Raw genomic sequence first — 16,161 nt, forward strand, 5'->3', positions numbered from 1 at the left:
CTAGCCTCCACCTGCATCCACAGACACGAATGAGCACACAGACACAAATGTGTGCCCATTTACACACATAAACGCACACGCGGTCATAGTGCCTCTTCAAGTTTACCCAGAGGATGAAGTAGTGGAGCCCCATGTCCAATCCTGTCCCCTCAGACTCAGTGTTTCTGCTACTTATACTCACTGCATGTTTTGTTCTGTCTTGAGACAAGGTCTCATGTGTTGTCCCAGGCTAGCTCCAAACCCACACTCTCCTGCCTCAACATCCTGAGTACCGGGATTGCAGACATGCACCAGCATAGCTGCCTCACTGTTTTCTCCCTCCCAGAAAAAGAAAAAACCAAGCTGCAGAAGCAGAGAGAGGACGAGCTAATTCAGAAGATCCACAGACTGGTACAGAAGAGGGACTTCCTGGTGGATGATGCCGAGGTGGAACGCTTAAGGTGGGCTTCAGGCCATCAGATCCCAAGCCTCTACTTCCTGCACCACCCTGCAAACCCACTGTCTGCTCCTGGAATGTATGGCCTTGCCTAAAAGGCAGAGCCTCTGCAATTGCTCTGCATACACAAAACCCTCCTGACCTCAGAATCCATCTCATATTCAGAAGAACAACCATGTCATCCTCCAAAATCTCGCAGAGTCCTGCATGTCTCAGCTGATTGTCATTGAGGCAGGTGGGCAGGAAGGAATTCCATCATGTGATAGAGGAGACAGTTCCTATACATTGTCTGGATGCGTCAAAGCAACTCTCAAAACTTGTCAATATGTACAGAAACCTGTCCCCATGACAACCTCTCCCAAGTTCGGAGAATTGTGCTTTCCCTCACCTTCCCTTCCCCTCTTGCAGTTATCTTAGGCTGGGAGCCCCTGGCTCTGGGGCTGTATGACTGACTAGAGGCCTCTGAGGATGCTGGGCCTGGGTGCAGCTATGTCTTGGGTATTTTCATCCCAGGACAAAGTCTTTGGAGTCTCTCTCCATGTAGGGGGCAACTTCCTCTTCATCATGTGTTCCCTAAGGACTTTGCCAGAGTTACCTGGGCTGCACAAACCCTACCTTATCCCCGGCAACCTTGAAGGCAGAGATGACTTTCTCTCTGCGATGAGCCCTGGCCCTTGTGGGAGTCAGAGTGTGTGGGCTTAGCTTAAAGGCACAGGGATGCTTCCCAGTTCACCAAACCCCAGCGAGGTGCCTGGGTCCTAGAATGTCCCTATTTCTGCCTTGAGGTGTCACTCTATCTCTGGGCCAGCATTTCTACAATGGTGTGTGACTTCATTAGATATAAAGTTCACCTAACACAGAATCACATGCCATGTGTGTGTGTGACATAATAATATTCACACCACTCATATATCTCAACACATGTTTTCTCACACTTAGCCTCTTACTGGGTCTCATTGGTGTTTTCTTTGCTGACTTTATTTCCCTCTTTTCTTCTATGTCTACATTCCCAGGGAACAGGAAGAAGACAAGGAAATGGCTGATTTCCTGAGAATCAAGTTAAAACCTCTAGACAAAGTAACCAAGACTTCAGCCAGTGAGTGCCTGCATGGCTTTCCCTCTTTCCCTACAAAAGACCATTTCAAAGAAGTGAAGGGCAAGGGAGCATAAGACACGCTTCATAGATCCCGCTTGAGCACAGGCCTTGCTCATGCCGTTTCCCAGGCCATGTCCTGACATGCTCCATGCTCCATTTAAGGTTTCACTACATTAATAGTCTTGAAACTCTTAGTAATTTTGGTTCCAGGAGCTTTGTGCTGTCATTTTCCCGAGTGTGAGTAAGTAGTGCTGACAGAAGCTGTCCTCGCATAGGCCCAGTTTGGTACTTTTCAAATTGGATGCTACTGTGGCCTTCAGCAGCTCCAGATGCTTAAGACTGGAATCTGGAAGACCCAGAAACACAATTCTGTTTTTTTTTTTCTAGTTCTGATGCTTTTTTTTTTGATTTTTAATATTTTTATTACATATTTTCCTCAATTACATTTCCAATGCTATCCCAAAAGTCCCCCATAGCGCCCCCCCACTTCCCTACCCACCCATTCCCATTCTTTTGGCCCTGGCATTCCCCTATATTGGGGCATATAAAGTTTGCAAGTCCAATGGGCCTCTCTTTCCATTGATGGCCGACTAGGACATCTTTCGATACATATGCAGCTAGAGACAAGAGCTCCGGGGTTCTGGTTAGTACATCATGTTGTTCCAACAATAGGGTTGCAGATCCCTTTAGCTCCTTGGGTACTTTCTCTAGCTTCTCCATTGGGAGCCCTGTGATACATCCAATAGCTAACTGTGAACATCCACTCCTGTGTTTGCTAGGCCCCGGCATCGTCTCACAAGAGACAGCTATATTTGGGTCCTTTCAGCAAAATCTTGCTAGTGTATGCAATGGTGTCAGCGTTTAGCAGCTGATTATGGGATGGATCCCTGGATACGGCAGTCTCTAAATGGTCCATCCTTTCATCACAGCTACAAACTTTGTCTCTGTAACTCCTTCCCTGGGTGTTTTGATCCCAATTCTAAGAAGGTGCACAGTGTCCACACTTTGGTCTTCATTCTTCTTGAGTTTCATGCGTTTAGCAAATTGTATCTTATATCTTGGGTATCCTAAGTTTTGGGCTAATATCCACTTATAAGTGAATACATATTGTGTGAGTTCTTTTGTGATTGTGTTACTTCACTCAAGATGATGCCCTCCAGATCCATCCATTTGGCTAGGAATTTCATAAATTCATTCTTTTTAATAGCTGAGTAGTACTCCATTGTGTAAATGTACCATAATTTCTGTATCCATTCCTCTGTTGAGGGACATCTGGGTTCTTTCCAGCTTCTGGCTATTATAAATAGGGCTGCTATGAACATAGTGGAGCATGTGTCCTTTTTACCGGTTGGGACATCTTCTGGATATATGCCCAGGAGAGGTATTGCTGGATCCTCCGGTAGTACTATGTCCAATTTTCTGAGGAACCGCCAGACTGATTTCCAGAGTGGTTGTACAAGCTTGCAATCCCACCAACAATGGAGGAGTGTTCCTCTTTCTCCACATCCTCGCCAGCATCTGCTGTCACCTGAATTTTTGATCTTAGCCATTCTGACTGGTGTGAGGTGGAATCTCAGGGTTGTTTTGATTTGCATTTCCCTGATGATTAAGGATGTTGAACATTTTTTCAGGTGTTTCTCTGCCATTCGGTATTCCTCAGGTGAGAATTCTTTGTTCAGTTCTGAGCCCCATTTTTTAATGGGGTTATTTGACTTTCTGGAGTCCACCTTCTTGAGTTCTTTATATATATTGGATATTAGTCCCTTATCTGATTTAGGATAGGTGAAGATCCTTTCCCAATCTGTTGGTGGTTTTTTTGTCTTATTGATGGTGTCTTTAGCCTTGCAGAAGCTTTGCAGTTTCATGAGGTCCCACTTGTCAATTCTCGATCTTACAGCACAAGCCATTGCTGTTCTATTCAGGAATTTTTCCCCTGTGCCCATATCTTCAAGGCTTTTCCCCACTTTCTCCTCTATAAGTTTCAGTGTCTCTGGTTTTATGTGAAGTTCCTTGATCCACTTAGACTTGACCTTAGTACAAGGAGATAGGAATGGATCGATTCGCATTCTTCTACATGTTAACAACCAGTTGTGCCAGCACCATTTGTTGAAAATGCTGTCTTTCTTCCACTGGATGTTTTTAGCTCCCTTGTCGAAGATCAAGTGACCGTAGGTGTGTGGGTTCATTTCTGGGTCTTCAATTCTATTCCATTGGTCTATTTGTCTGTCACTATACCAGTACCATGCAGTTTTTATCACAATTGCTCTGTAGATTCCACCAGAGGTTCTTTTATCCTTGAGAAGAGTTTTTGCTATCCTAGGTTTTTTGTTATTCCAAATGAATTTGCAGATTGCACTTTCTAATTCGTTGAAGAATTGATTTGGAATTTTGATGGGGATTGCATTGAATCTGTAGATTGCTTTTGGCAAGATAGCCATTTTTACAATGTTGATCCTGCCAATCCATGAGCATGGGAGATCTTTCCATCTTCTGAGATCTTCTATAATTTCTTTCTTCAGAGACTTGAAGTTTTTATTATACAGATCTTTCACTTCCTTAGTTAGAGTCACGCCAAGATATTTTATATTATTTGTGACTATTGAGAAGGGTGTTGTTTCCCTAATTTCTTTCTCAGCCTGTTTATTCTTTGTGTAGAGAAAGGCCATTGATTTGTTTGAGTTAATTTTATATCCAGCTACTTCACCGAAGCTGTTTATCAGGCTTAGGAGTTCTCTGGTGGAATTTTTAGGGTCACTTATATATACTATCATATCATCTGCAAAAAGTGATATGTTGACTTCATCTTTTCAAATTTGTATCCCTTTGATCTCCTTTTGTTGTCGAATTGCTCTGGCTAGGACTTCAAGTACAATGTTGAATAGGTATGGAGAAAGTGGACAGCCTTGTCTAGTCCCTGATTTTAGAGGGATTGCTTCAAGCTTCTCACCATTTACTTTGATGTTGGCTACTGGATTGCTGTATATTGCTTTTATCATGTTTAGGTATGGGCCTTGAATTCCTGATCTTTCCAAGACTTTTATCATGAATGGGTATTGGATCTTGTCAAATGCTTTTTCCGCATCTAACGAGATGACCATGTGGTTTTTGTCTTTGAGTTTGTTTATATACTGGATTACGTTGATGGATTTCCGTATATTGAACCATCCCTGCATCCCTGGGATGAAACCTACTTGGTCAGGATGGATGATTGTTTTGATGTGTTCTTGGATTCGGTTAGCAAGAACTTTATTGAGGATTTTTGCATCAATATTCATAAGGGATATTGGTCTGAAGTTTTCTATCTTTGTTGGGTCTTTTTGTGGTTTAGGTATCAGAGTAATTGTGGCTTCATAGAATGAGTTGGGTAGAGTACCTTCTGTTTCTATTTTGTGGAATAGTTTGTGAAGAACTGGGATTAGATCTTCTTTGAAGGTCTGATAGAACTCTGCACTAAACCCATCTGGTCCTGGGCTTTTTTTAGTTGGGAGACTATTAATGACTGCTTCTATTTCTTTGGGGGATATAGGGCTGTTTAGATCATTAACCTGATCTTGATTCAACTTTGGTACCTGGTATCTGTCTAGGAACTTCTCCATTTCATCCAGGTTCTCCAGTTTTGTTGAGTATAGCCTTTGGTAGAAGGATCTGATGGTGTTTTGGATGTCTTCAGGATCTGTTGTTATGTCTCCTTTTTCATTTCTGATTTTGTTAATTAGGATGCTTTCCCTGTGCCCTCTAGTGAGTCTGGCTAAGGGTTTATCTATCTTGTTGATTTTCTCAAAGAACCAGCTCCTTGATTGGTTGATTCTTTGAATAGTTCTTCTTGTTTCCACTTGGTTGATTTCACCCCTGAGTTTGATTATATCCTGCCGTCTACTCCTCTTGGGTGAATTTGCTTCCTTTTGTTCTAGTGCTTTTAGGTATGTTGTCAAGCTGCTAATGTGTGCTCTCTCTAGTTTCCTTTTGGAGGCACTCAGAGCTATGAGTTTTCCTCTTAGAAATGCTTTCATTGCGTCCCATAAGTTTGGGTATGTTGTGGCTTCATTTTCATTGAACTCTAAAAAGTCCTTAATTTCTTTCTTTATTCCTTCCTTGACCAAGGTATCATTGAGAAGAGTGTTGTTCAGTTTCCACGTGAAGGTTGGCTTTCTCTTATTTATTTTGTTATTGAAGATCAGCTTTAGTCCATGGTGATCTGATAGGATGCATGGGACAATTTCAATATTTTTGTATCTGTTGAGGCCTTTTTTGTGACCAATTATGTGGTCAATTTTGGAGAAGGTACCATGAGGTGCTGAGAAGAAGGTATATCCTTTTGTTTTAGGATAGAATGTTCTGTAGATATCTGCCAGATCCATTTGATTCATAATTTCTCTTAGTTTCTCTGTGTCCCTGTTTAGTTTCTGTTTCCATGATCTGTCCATTGGTGAAAGTGGTGTGTTGAAGTCTCCCACTATTATTGTATGAGGTGCAATGTGTGCTTTGAGATTTACTAAAGTTTCTTTAATGAATGTGGCTGCCTTTGTATTTGGAGCATAGATATTTAGGATTGATAGTTCCTCTTGGAGGATTTTACCTTTGATGAGTATGAAGTGTCCCTCCCTGTCTTTTTTAATGACTTTGGGTTGGAAGTCAATCTTATCAGATATTAGAATGGCTACTCCAGCTTGTTTCTTCATACCATTTGCTTGGAAAATTGTTTTCCAGCCTTTCATTCTGAGGTAGTGTCTATCTTTTTCTCTGAGATGAGTTTCCTGTAAGCAGCAAAATGTTGGGTCTTGTTTGTGTAGCCAGTTTGTTAGTCTATGTCTTTTTATCGGGGAGTTGAGTCCATTGATATTAAGAGATATTAAGGAAAAGTAATTGTTGTTTCCTGTTATTTTTGTTGTTAAAGTTGGCATTCTGTTCTTGTGGCTGTCTTCTTTTAGGTTTGTTGAGGGATTACCTTCTTGTTGTTTCTAGGGTGTGGTTCCTGTCCTTGTATTGGTTTTTTTCTGTTATTATCCTTTGAAGGGCTGGATTCGTGGAGAGATAATGTGTGAATTTGGTTTTGTCGTGGAATACTTTGGTTTCTCCATCTATGTTAATTGAGAGTTTGGCTGGGTATAGTAGCCTGGGCTGGAATTTGTGTTCTTTTAGTGTCTGTATAACATCCGTCCAGGATCTTCTGGCTTTCATAGTCTCTGGTGAAAAATCTGGTGTAATTCTGATAGGCTTGCCTTTATATGTTACTTGGCCTTTTTCTCTTACTGCTTTTAGTATTCTATCTTTATTTAGAGCATTTGTTGTTCTGATTATTATGTGTCGGGAGGTATTTCTTTTCTGGTCCTGTCTATTTGGAGTTCTGTAGGCTTCTTGTATGTTCATGGGCATCTCTTTCTTTAGATTTGGGAAGTTTTCTTCTATAATTTTGTTGAAGATGTTTGCTGGTCCTTTGAGTTGAAAATCTTCATTCTATCCACTCCTATTATCCGTAGGTTTGGTCTTCTCATTGTGTCCTGTATTTCTTGGATGTTTTGAGTTAGGATCTTTTTGCATTTTACATTTTCCTTGATTGTTGTGCCGATGTTCTCTATGGAATCTTCTGCACCTGAGATTCTCTCTTCCATCTCTTGTATTCTGTTGCTGATGCTGGTATCTATGGTTCCAGATTTCTTTCCTAGGTTTTCTATCTCCAGTGTTGCCTCATTTTGGGTTTTCTTTATTGTGTCTACTTCCCTTTTTAGGTCTAGTATGGTTTTGTTCATTTCCATCATCTGTTTGGATGTGTTTTCCTGTTTTTCATTAAGGACTTCTATCTGTTTGATTATGTTATCCTGTTTTTCTTTAAGGATTTGTAACTCTTTAGCAGTGTTCTCCTGCAATTCTTTAAGGGATTTTTGTGCTTCCTCTTTAATGTCTTCTACCTGTTTACCAGTGTTCCTTTGTATTTCTTTAAGTGTGTTATTAAAGTCCTTCTTGAAGTCCTCTACCATCATCAGGAGATATGCTTTTAGATCCGTGTCTAGCTTTTCCGGTGTGTTGGGGTGCCCTGGACTGGGCGAAGTGGGAGTGCTGGGTTCTGATGATGGTGAGTGGTCTTGGTTTCTGTTAGTAAGATTATTACGTTTACCTTTTGCCATCTGGTAATCTCTGGGGTTAGTTGTTGTCGTTGTCACTGTTTAAAGATTGGAGCAGAAGCTGTGTTCCACTCACCAGCAGTCTCAAAATCCTGTGGCGGGGGTCGTGGGTACCTGGCGGTACCCCGGTGCTGGTCCAGCCGGAAGAGGCCTGTGGTCCTACTCAGGCCGGTTTTCTGCTTCCCTAACTAATGCAGTCTCTGGTCCCCCGCGCGATTGGATTGGAGCAGAAGCTGCGTTCCACTCTCCAGAAGTCTTAAGATCCTGTGGCGGGTGTTGTGGGTAGCTGGCGAGTGTCAGCCGACCCTGCGCCCTAGCTACCCCGGTGCTTTTCTGACTGGAAGAGGCTTGTGGCCCTACGTAGGCCGGATTTCTGCCTCCCCAACCAAAGCAGTCTCAGGTCCCGCGTGATTGGACTGGAGCAGAAGCTGTGTTCCACTCACCAGCAGTCCCAAAATCCTGTGGCTGGGGTCGTGGGTAGCTGGTGGGTGTCAGGCGACCCTGCGCTCTAGCTACCCCGGCGCTGATCCGGCCGGATGAGGCCTGTGGCCCTACTCAGGCCGGTTTCTGCTTCCCTAACTAATGCAGTCTCAGGTCCCGCATGCAATTGGGTTGGAGCAGAAGCTGTGTTCCACTTACCAGAAGTCTTAAGATCCTGTGGCGGGTGTTGTGGGTAGCTGGCGAGTGTCAGCCGACCCTGCGCCCTAGCTACCCAGGTGCTTTTCTGACCGGAAGAGCCAGAAACACAATTCTGAAAATAATTATTAATTATGAGACACTCAGAGAAGAAAGGGTTTTGTCTGAGACAAGTTTGGGAATACCTCATGTCCATCCAGGTGTTACAGTGATCAGGGATCCTGAGTCACTACTTTTTTGATGCAATGATTGGCAGATATTTCTAATTGCTATATCAGTGAGGTCTCTTTTCATTGTAAGAAGTCAATATCCTTGAATATTGGTGGTGTATATTTTTAATCCCAGTACTTGGGAAGCATAGACAAGTAGGTTCATGTGAGTTCAAGGCCAGCTTGGTCTACATAGAAAGTTCCAGGCTAGCCGGGGTTACATAGTGAGAACCTGTCTCAAAAAGAAAAAATATGCACTAGTTAAATTTAGACTAAGCAGAAAATGGAAGAGTTAAGAAAGAAGAAAATCCCAGGCCTCAGGGGCACAGCACTGTTAGACCTGCCTTTCTTTCTTCCCATCATTCATATTCTTGAACACTAGCTCTATTTTCCCCGGGTACTGGACCTGCAAGAACAACTTGAAGGAGGAAAGGTTTACTTGAACTCCTTGTTTCAGAGGTGTCAGTCCAACATGATGGAGGGAGTATGATAGAAAAGAACAGTTGACATGATGTCTAGGAGTCAGAAAAAACAAGATCATAGGAAGGGACCGGAATAAATGTATCCCCCAAAGGCATGCCCCAGTAACCCAGTTCCCTAAGTGGAATCCTCTACTTTCTTCCACCTCTAAGGATGCCATCACATTAAGAATCCTTCAAGGGGGCCGGGCGTGGTGGTGCACGCCTTTAATCCCAGCACTCGGGAGGCAGAGGCAGGTGGATTTCTGAGTTTGAGGCGAGCCTGGTCTACAGAGTGAGTTCCAGGACAGCCAGGGCTATACAGAGAAACCCTGTCTTGAAAAAACAAAAAGAAAAAAGAAAAAGAATCCTTCAAGGGATGATTCTGTTGATTAGGCCAGAGTTTCACATTCTAACCTTCTCTGGATTACCACCATATACACACCTAGGGGTGTGCTTTTCTAATTAGACAATGCTCAGACAATCAATTTAAAAATTCATATGAACCATCATACTCTAAGAAATAGGCCCTCTTCATTGGCCAGATCCCTAGAACCAGAGCTTGTAATTAACCAAGGTAATGCCAACCTTTTCCTTGTGTATTAGATTTTTTTAGAGGAATAGAACTTATAAATACCTCTTTGAGTGTGTGTGTGTGTGTGTGTGTGTATGTACATATATATATATATATATATATATATCATATATATGGTATAATCTATATCATTCATATGTACACAACACGTATATACACATACATACATATATGAGACCCAGCTAGTCCAACAATGGTTGTCTACCAATGGAAGGTCCAAGAATCCAGCACTTGTCCATTCCACGAGGCTGGATGTCTTATCTGGTCATCAGCATATGCTGGAATCCAGAAGTAGACTCTAATGCTAGTGAAAGAATGGGCTTGCTGTTGAGAGCAAACAAAGAGGCAAAGAAAGAGAGAAAGCTTCCTTCTTCCATGTCCTTTATATAGACTGTTATAGAAGGTGTGGACCAGATTAAAAGTAGATATTCCTACCTCAAAAGATCTGAATTAACAGTGTATCTTCCTACCTCAAAGATCCAGAATAATAAATCTTCCCACTTCAAATGATTTAATTAAGAATAAAACCCTCAAAATACCTAATTTAAAAAAAAAAGAATAAAACCCTCACAGGTGTGCCCAGCCATTTGGGTTTTAGTTAATTCTGGTGTAGTCCAGCTGACAGCTGAGAATAGCCATCACACCTTGTGCCTAAATACATACATTTCAGGTGCAGACTGATCCTTTAGACCTTTTTTTTTTTTTTAATCTTGGGACAGCATTATAAAATCAGTGGTGGAAATTTGGCCACATATCAAGTCTTTTGCAAGTGGTGTTCATTTGGTGTTTTAATTTCTTGTTAAAATAGTTACTTTATCCATACTGCTATGTAGAAGGAACATGTTTATGCCCTTTCACCATGCTATTAGGCAGAATCTTTCTATTTGACATTTTATAGAAGAGTCTGGCCTATGAAGAAACTGACAGTAGGCAGGGCTGTATGCCTTGTGGTTTTAGTGACAAGTAAGGAGAAGGAATCCTTTCTGTATTCTCCACACTTAACAACTTTGTTTGCACAGGTCATTAATGGGTGGCACCAAAAAACTAGGCTTGTAAAAATTCTCAAAATGGCCACCCACACCTTGTGCATGCAGCCTTCACCAGAAAATTACCTCATAGTAAAAATTTGAAACCCATGAACAATTGAATCACCATGATTGGAGTCAATGACTGCAACAAAGAAATGGCTTTCTAAGAACCTTATAGAAGAGAACTGTCAGGGGCCAGCAACATGGCTCAGTGAATGAAGACACTTGGTGCACAAGGCCGACATCCTGCGTTTGATCTCCAGCACCCACGTAAATGTGAAAGGAGAGAACTCCACAGTTGTCTTCTCTCCTCCACAGACACATGCCCCCAACTCATATATGTGCACACACATAAATTCTGAATAAAGAACAGGACCACGGTGGCACACGCCTTTAATCCTGGCACTTGGTAGGCAGAGGCAGGCAGAGCTCTGTGAGTTCAAAGCCATCCTATTCTACAGAGTGAGTTCCAGGAGAGTCAGGGCTACATAGAGAAACCCTGTGTCAAAAAACTAAACAAGAAATATATAACGTTTTCTTTTTAAAAGATTTATGAAGGGAACTATCTTAAGGAGACAGTGATCTAAGCATGTTGAAATTGTTAAAGAGACAAGGAACAAAACCCCAAGATGAAGTAGAATGACACATGGAGAAGAATAAACAGACTTTCAGAAACATTAATCTCATCAATAAAACTTCCACTGGAAAAAAATAAGTGGATAGAATAAGGAAACACATTTGAAAGTATGCTTCTTAAAATGTAAGGCAGCCTTGAGCAGATTGCTCAGCCTTGAGTCTAGGGGCGCCCTGTTCTGAACAACAGTCAGTAGTGGAAACTAGAGCAGCTTCTACAAACAGAGGAGACTGAATGGCAAGCTGTAACTTACATCTAATAGGTATTCTGAAGAGGATGACCAGTGTTCTGAAAAGATAACATGAGCATTTTCCTAAATTGAAAGGTATGAACTCTCATGTTGAATTGCCTTGAACAAACCTTTCCATCTATCCTGTGCTAGAAGCTAATGTGATGAGAGGAGCTGACTGGGAGATAGGCTGACATGCACTTGGAACCTAAAGAATGAATAACAAGAGGGACCAGGAATGATGGGCAGGAAATGCAGTTCTCTACCCCGCCAGGATAAGGCTTGGTTATGGCTTGGGTTGGGTTGGGTAGGGTTGGGTTGGACTGCCAATAGCCAAGGCTTTCTTCTCCTTACCTTTATCTGTTTTTCTTTCTCTGCTTTTCCATTGCTGCAGGCTCCCGGGCAGAGAAGAAGGCAGAGCCCCCACCTAGCAAGCCAACAGTGGCCAAGACAGGGCTGGCACTCATCAAGGATTGCTGTGGGACCACCCAGTGCAACATCATGTAGCCCCTATGTGGGTGCCCCAGAGCTATGGGGACCCTCTCTCCCACCCTCTTGTCCTCATAGCCCCCATTTCACAGGGGTACAAGAGCTTTCCAAGGCAGAAGGGATTGACAGCAAGCCCATGACTGCTATCAGGGGCTATGGGTATGGCAGGTGGGCCCAGTCTGTACAGCGTGTAGCAATAGAGAGCCCCTCACTGTCGCATGACCCTCCCCAGAGCATGCCCAACCCAGGAGTCTGTCTTATCATTTATCTAACCACCAAGAAAGCCCCTCCCTTAAAACAATATACCTTCACTTTTCTCTAGGTGTATCTAACCTACCATGCAAACGAACTGGGCAAGGGCATAGCCCCAGGTGTGTATAGCTGTGAATTTCAATAATCTAGCACAGTGTTGGACCCATTCCCCACCTACCCTCCCAGCTTTGCTGTCAGATACAAGTCCCGTTCCCTGTTTGCCTTCTCCCAGGGACTGTAGCTTGGAGGGTTCCACTCAGCCCACACACCTCTTAGGCTCCATTGTAATCACTTCCCTAAAGACACTGGCCTGTCTATGAAAGCTGAGTGTGTGTGGTGTTGGGTTTACACCTCCTGCTCCATTCCAGCCTGGTGTGTATCTGCCAGACTCCAGGCTCTTCCTTGATTTGCCATGTCCAGCCCACAGTTGAGCAGAGTAGGGAGCTGTGACCAAAAGCAGATCCAGTGCTTGGACCAGGTAGCAGAGAACTGCAGGGACCAATATCAAGACCAGAGTGAATGAGAAGGGGACCCAGAAAAGATGCCAACCCACATCCTCTTCACCCAGGGCTGCTGCAAATGAGTACAAGTGGGAAGGTCACACTGCTGGCCCAACACACACTGACAGGAAGCCTGACCCAACTATGTCCCATTGTCTGGTGGTGTGTTTGAACCAGCCCCACAATTTGTCTTGTGTAACTTGATGTACATTTTAAATGGCCAGCCCAGCACAGCCTGTGTGAACTCTGTGCGTGTATGTGTGTTATGACTGGCCTAAGTACTTAGCACCAGTCGAGATTTGCTGATGTGCAAACTATCCATCAGAGAAAATAAAAATGAAAAACACACACAACATCTTATATGTTCTTACCTTTTTAAATTATAGATATAACTCATCTACTTAGAAAATCATTTTAAAAGTACAGAAAGTATATAAAAAATTTATCTACTCACAATTTTCCTTGTGACCTCTGATATTTTGACCCTTGTCCTCAAGTCTTCTCATAAATTTCTTTTGTCATGATTTGCATCATATTGAAACATTTTATACCCAGCTTTCTTTTCAGTTATTATTATACCAAGTAGGCTCCTCCTCCATCATTCAAAGTTCTTTGTTAACATTAAACATGCTTCATATTTATAATGGCTGCTTAGTACTCCATCTTGTGGATATACTATTGTCTATTTTACCATTGCCTCAATACTGGACATTTAGACCATCCCTACGTTTTCCCATATCATAAATGAGGTCATGACCAACATCCTGAGGAGCTAAATCTTCACCTGAATTTGTCTTTGTCTTTTTCTTTTTTTAAAGATAAACTAGAAGAAAAAGAAAAATTATTGGTCATTAATTAGAATAATTTTCAAAATATTTGTAAATCTGGCTTGGTATAAAGCTCAGTAGGTAGAGTGCTTGTCTTGTATGCAGAAAGCCCTGGATTCCATCCCAAGTTGTGTGTAAACTGGATGTAGTAGTGCAAGTCTTGACTCATAGAACTGGGAGAAAGGGAGGAAGTGGAGGTAGGAGGTTCAGAAGTTCAAGGCCATCCTTGGCTACATGTTAAAGTTAAAGCTAAATAAGACCTCCATCTCAAAAAAACAAAAATAAAAACAAAAACAAAAAAATAAGTATCATCACATAGTATCATCACAATGGAGGGGACTGCAGTTCCAGCTGTGGGACTTGGCATTTTGGTAGGTAGAGAGTGTGCATCAGGCCCTGCAAGCTGTCTCATGTGAGTTTCTCCTTCGGCCCACATGCTACACCCTGAGAAGCTAACAGTGAAGATGGACGTTTATCAAAATACTGACCTTAGAGGACACTGTGTCCTCCTTCAGTACTCTAGACCATGTGTGATACTAGGTTACATGGGAGTCCTAGAATAACCACAATAAAAAAGTGAGCACAAAATGGGGACTTAGCACCACAGAAATCCAGCCAAAGGGGTCTCTTCATAATTCCTTGCCAAGGCTATGTATGTGCAGAGGCCCTCTTTGCTTCATCTAGTTCCTAGAAATCTTGGACCTTGGTTGGCTTCAATGTTCTCATCCCTACCTCTGTCTCCAGGGATTCTCCTCTGTGTATCCCCTCTCATCATGAGACACCACTGATGGTTTACAGCCCCCTAGCTCAGTCTGACTTTATAATCTTATGCAAAGCTCCTACTTCAGTTAAGACAACATTCTAAAGTCCAGGCTGCTTCACTTAGCCTTTTTGCTGTGACAGAATATCTGATACAAACACCTTAAAGGAGGAAGACTTTGGGTTCAAAGTCTTCAGATTGATATGTTCAAGGTTGTTTAGCTCTATATGTTTGAGCAGGACAGGATGGCAGTGTCCAAATGTTGGAAGAGCACCACACTTCACCGTGGGTAGCAATGCCTGTCTCATCTCACTTCCCACCGCTAGTCCTTTTGGGATCCCACAACTGTAAGATGGGGTTCTACCACATTCAGGGTAGGTCTTCTTGCTCTGAGAACACCTTCATAGACACACTTAGAGGTATGCCTTATTGATCCCCCAGGTACCTCTTAATCCAATCAAGCTGATATGATGAACCATCACAGGTAGACATGAAATTAGGTCAGATTTCTTATCCAACTTCTTAGACTCCTTCACACTCTAACTCAAAACACTGAGACCACACAGAGGGCTCTGTTGTCCCTTCCACATGGAAAACATAGCAAGCCAAGGGGCCGAGAACCAATTCCTCACAGATATCCTGCCTTCAGTACTTACCCCACTAACCCCAGCATCCAGTACTCCCACCGAGTTCCTAGAAGACCTGTATTATATTCCTGCTATTCCTTTACTGGTTTTGAAAATGAGTATCTAGGGCTAGCAGGATGGTTCCCTGGGTAAAACTACTTGTCACATAAGCTGATAATCTAAGTTTCATGCCCATATCCCACTGCATTCGTTACTTTTATAGTGTTGTGAAAAAACACCATGATCAAGGAACTGATTTTTAAAAAACATTTAACTGGGGTTATGGTTCTAGTTCATGGTGATGCAGTGAGGCTTTGCAGCAGGAACAGATGAGAGAGCACATCTTGAATCACAGAGGAAACAAAAAGCACACTAGGAATGGGAGGGGTCTTTTGGAATCTCAAAGCCCATACTCAGTGACAACTTCCTCCAGCAAAACCACACCTCCCAATCCCTTCCCCCCACCCCCCAGAGACAGCCACCAAACAGGAGCCAACCAGTATTCAAAGCCACAAGACTTATGGGGGACATCTCATTCAAACCACCACACCCACCTAAAAACCCAGATGAAATAGAAGGCCTTTGCAATCCCAGCACTCCTACAGGAGAGGAGAAGCAGGAACAAGATACTCAACCGGAAGCTCTCTGGTCAGGGAGCCTGAAATACACAGCACAGCAGGCAAGAAAGACCCTGTCTTAAGAGAGAAAACTGCCTCTTGAAAGTTGTCCTCTGACATCCAGTGGGCAGCTTTGCACATGTGCATACACACATACACAGTGTGTCTCATATACAAAACTATAACAGCTGACAAACATCTATTTGGGCTTTAAGCAGGACAGGACCAGATGAAAATGAGAAATGATGATCTTGGATCACCAGGGTTACCACAAAGCTGGGGAATCTTGAAGATCATGGGACACTCCACACCCAGACTTGATCCTTCTGGAAGGCATCAAGGAGGATGGCAACAGGAATCCTACTCATGGCACTAAGTACCATACACACATCGACTTGTTAGCACCTCCCATCAGGCAGATCCTATTACTATCCCCACTGCACAGTTGAGGAGACGGCAGGACTCCATAGTTGAATCCTATGGCATAGTTGAATCCTATGGTGGGGAAATCACCGTTCATTGCGCATGCTCCTCTATCCCCGACAGTCCTTTCTTCTTACTGCATTTAAACACATCTCCCATTTAAACAAACACCCCTCTGCCTTCATCGACATCTTTCTTAGCATCTTCCTAGCTTTCTTTTTTAGAGG

General features: G+C 42.8%; 1 protein-coding gene across 1 annotated transcript in view; it reads left to right on the forward strand.

The window, feature by feature from the left end:
• Bmerb1 (bMERB domain containing 1) overlaps positions 1-12,241 on the forward strand; it is a 123,898-nt gene extending 111,657 nt beyond the window's left edge. Inside the window, exons 4-6 of the mRNA XM_021185296.3 lie at positions 326-440; positions 1,450-1,532; positions 11,835-12,241. Of these exons, the coding sequence (XP_021040955.1) occupies positions 326-440; positions 1,450-1,532; positions 11,835-11,947 (311 nt within the window). The 3' untranslated portion in view covers positions 11,948-12,241. The remainder of the gene's footprint in view (positions 1-325; positions 441-1,449; positions 1,533-11,834) is intronic.
• Positions 12,242-16,161: the final 3,920 nt, after the last annotated feature.

The sequence above is a fragment of the Mus caroli genome, unplaced genomic scaffold (genome assembly GCF_978045245.1).
Source record: "Mus caroli unplaced genomic scaffold, Mus_caroli_1 scaffold_17, whole genome shotgun sequence".
NCBI classification, from domain to species: Eukaryota; Metazoa; Chordata; class Mammalia; order Rodentia; family Muridae; genus Mus; species Mus caroli.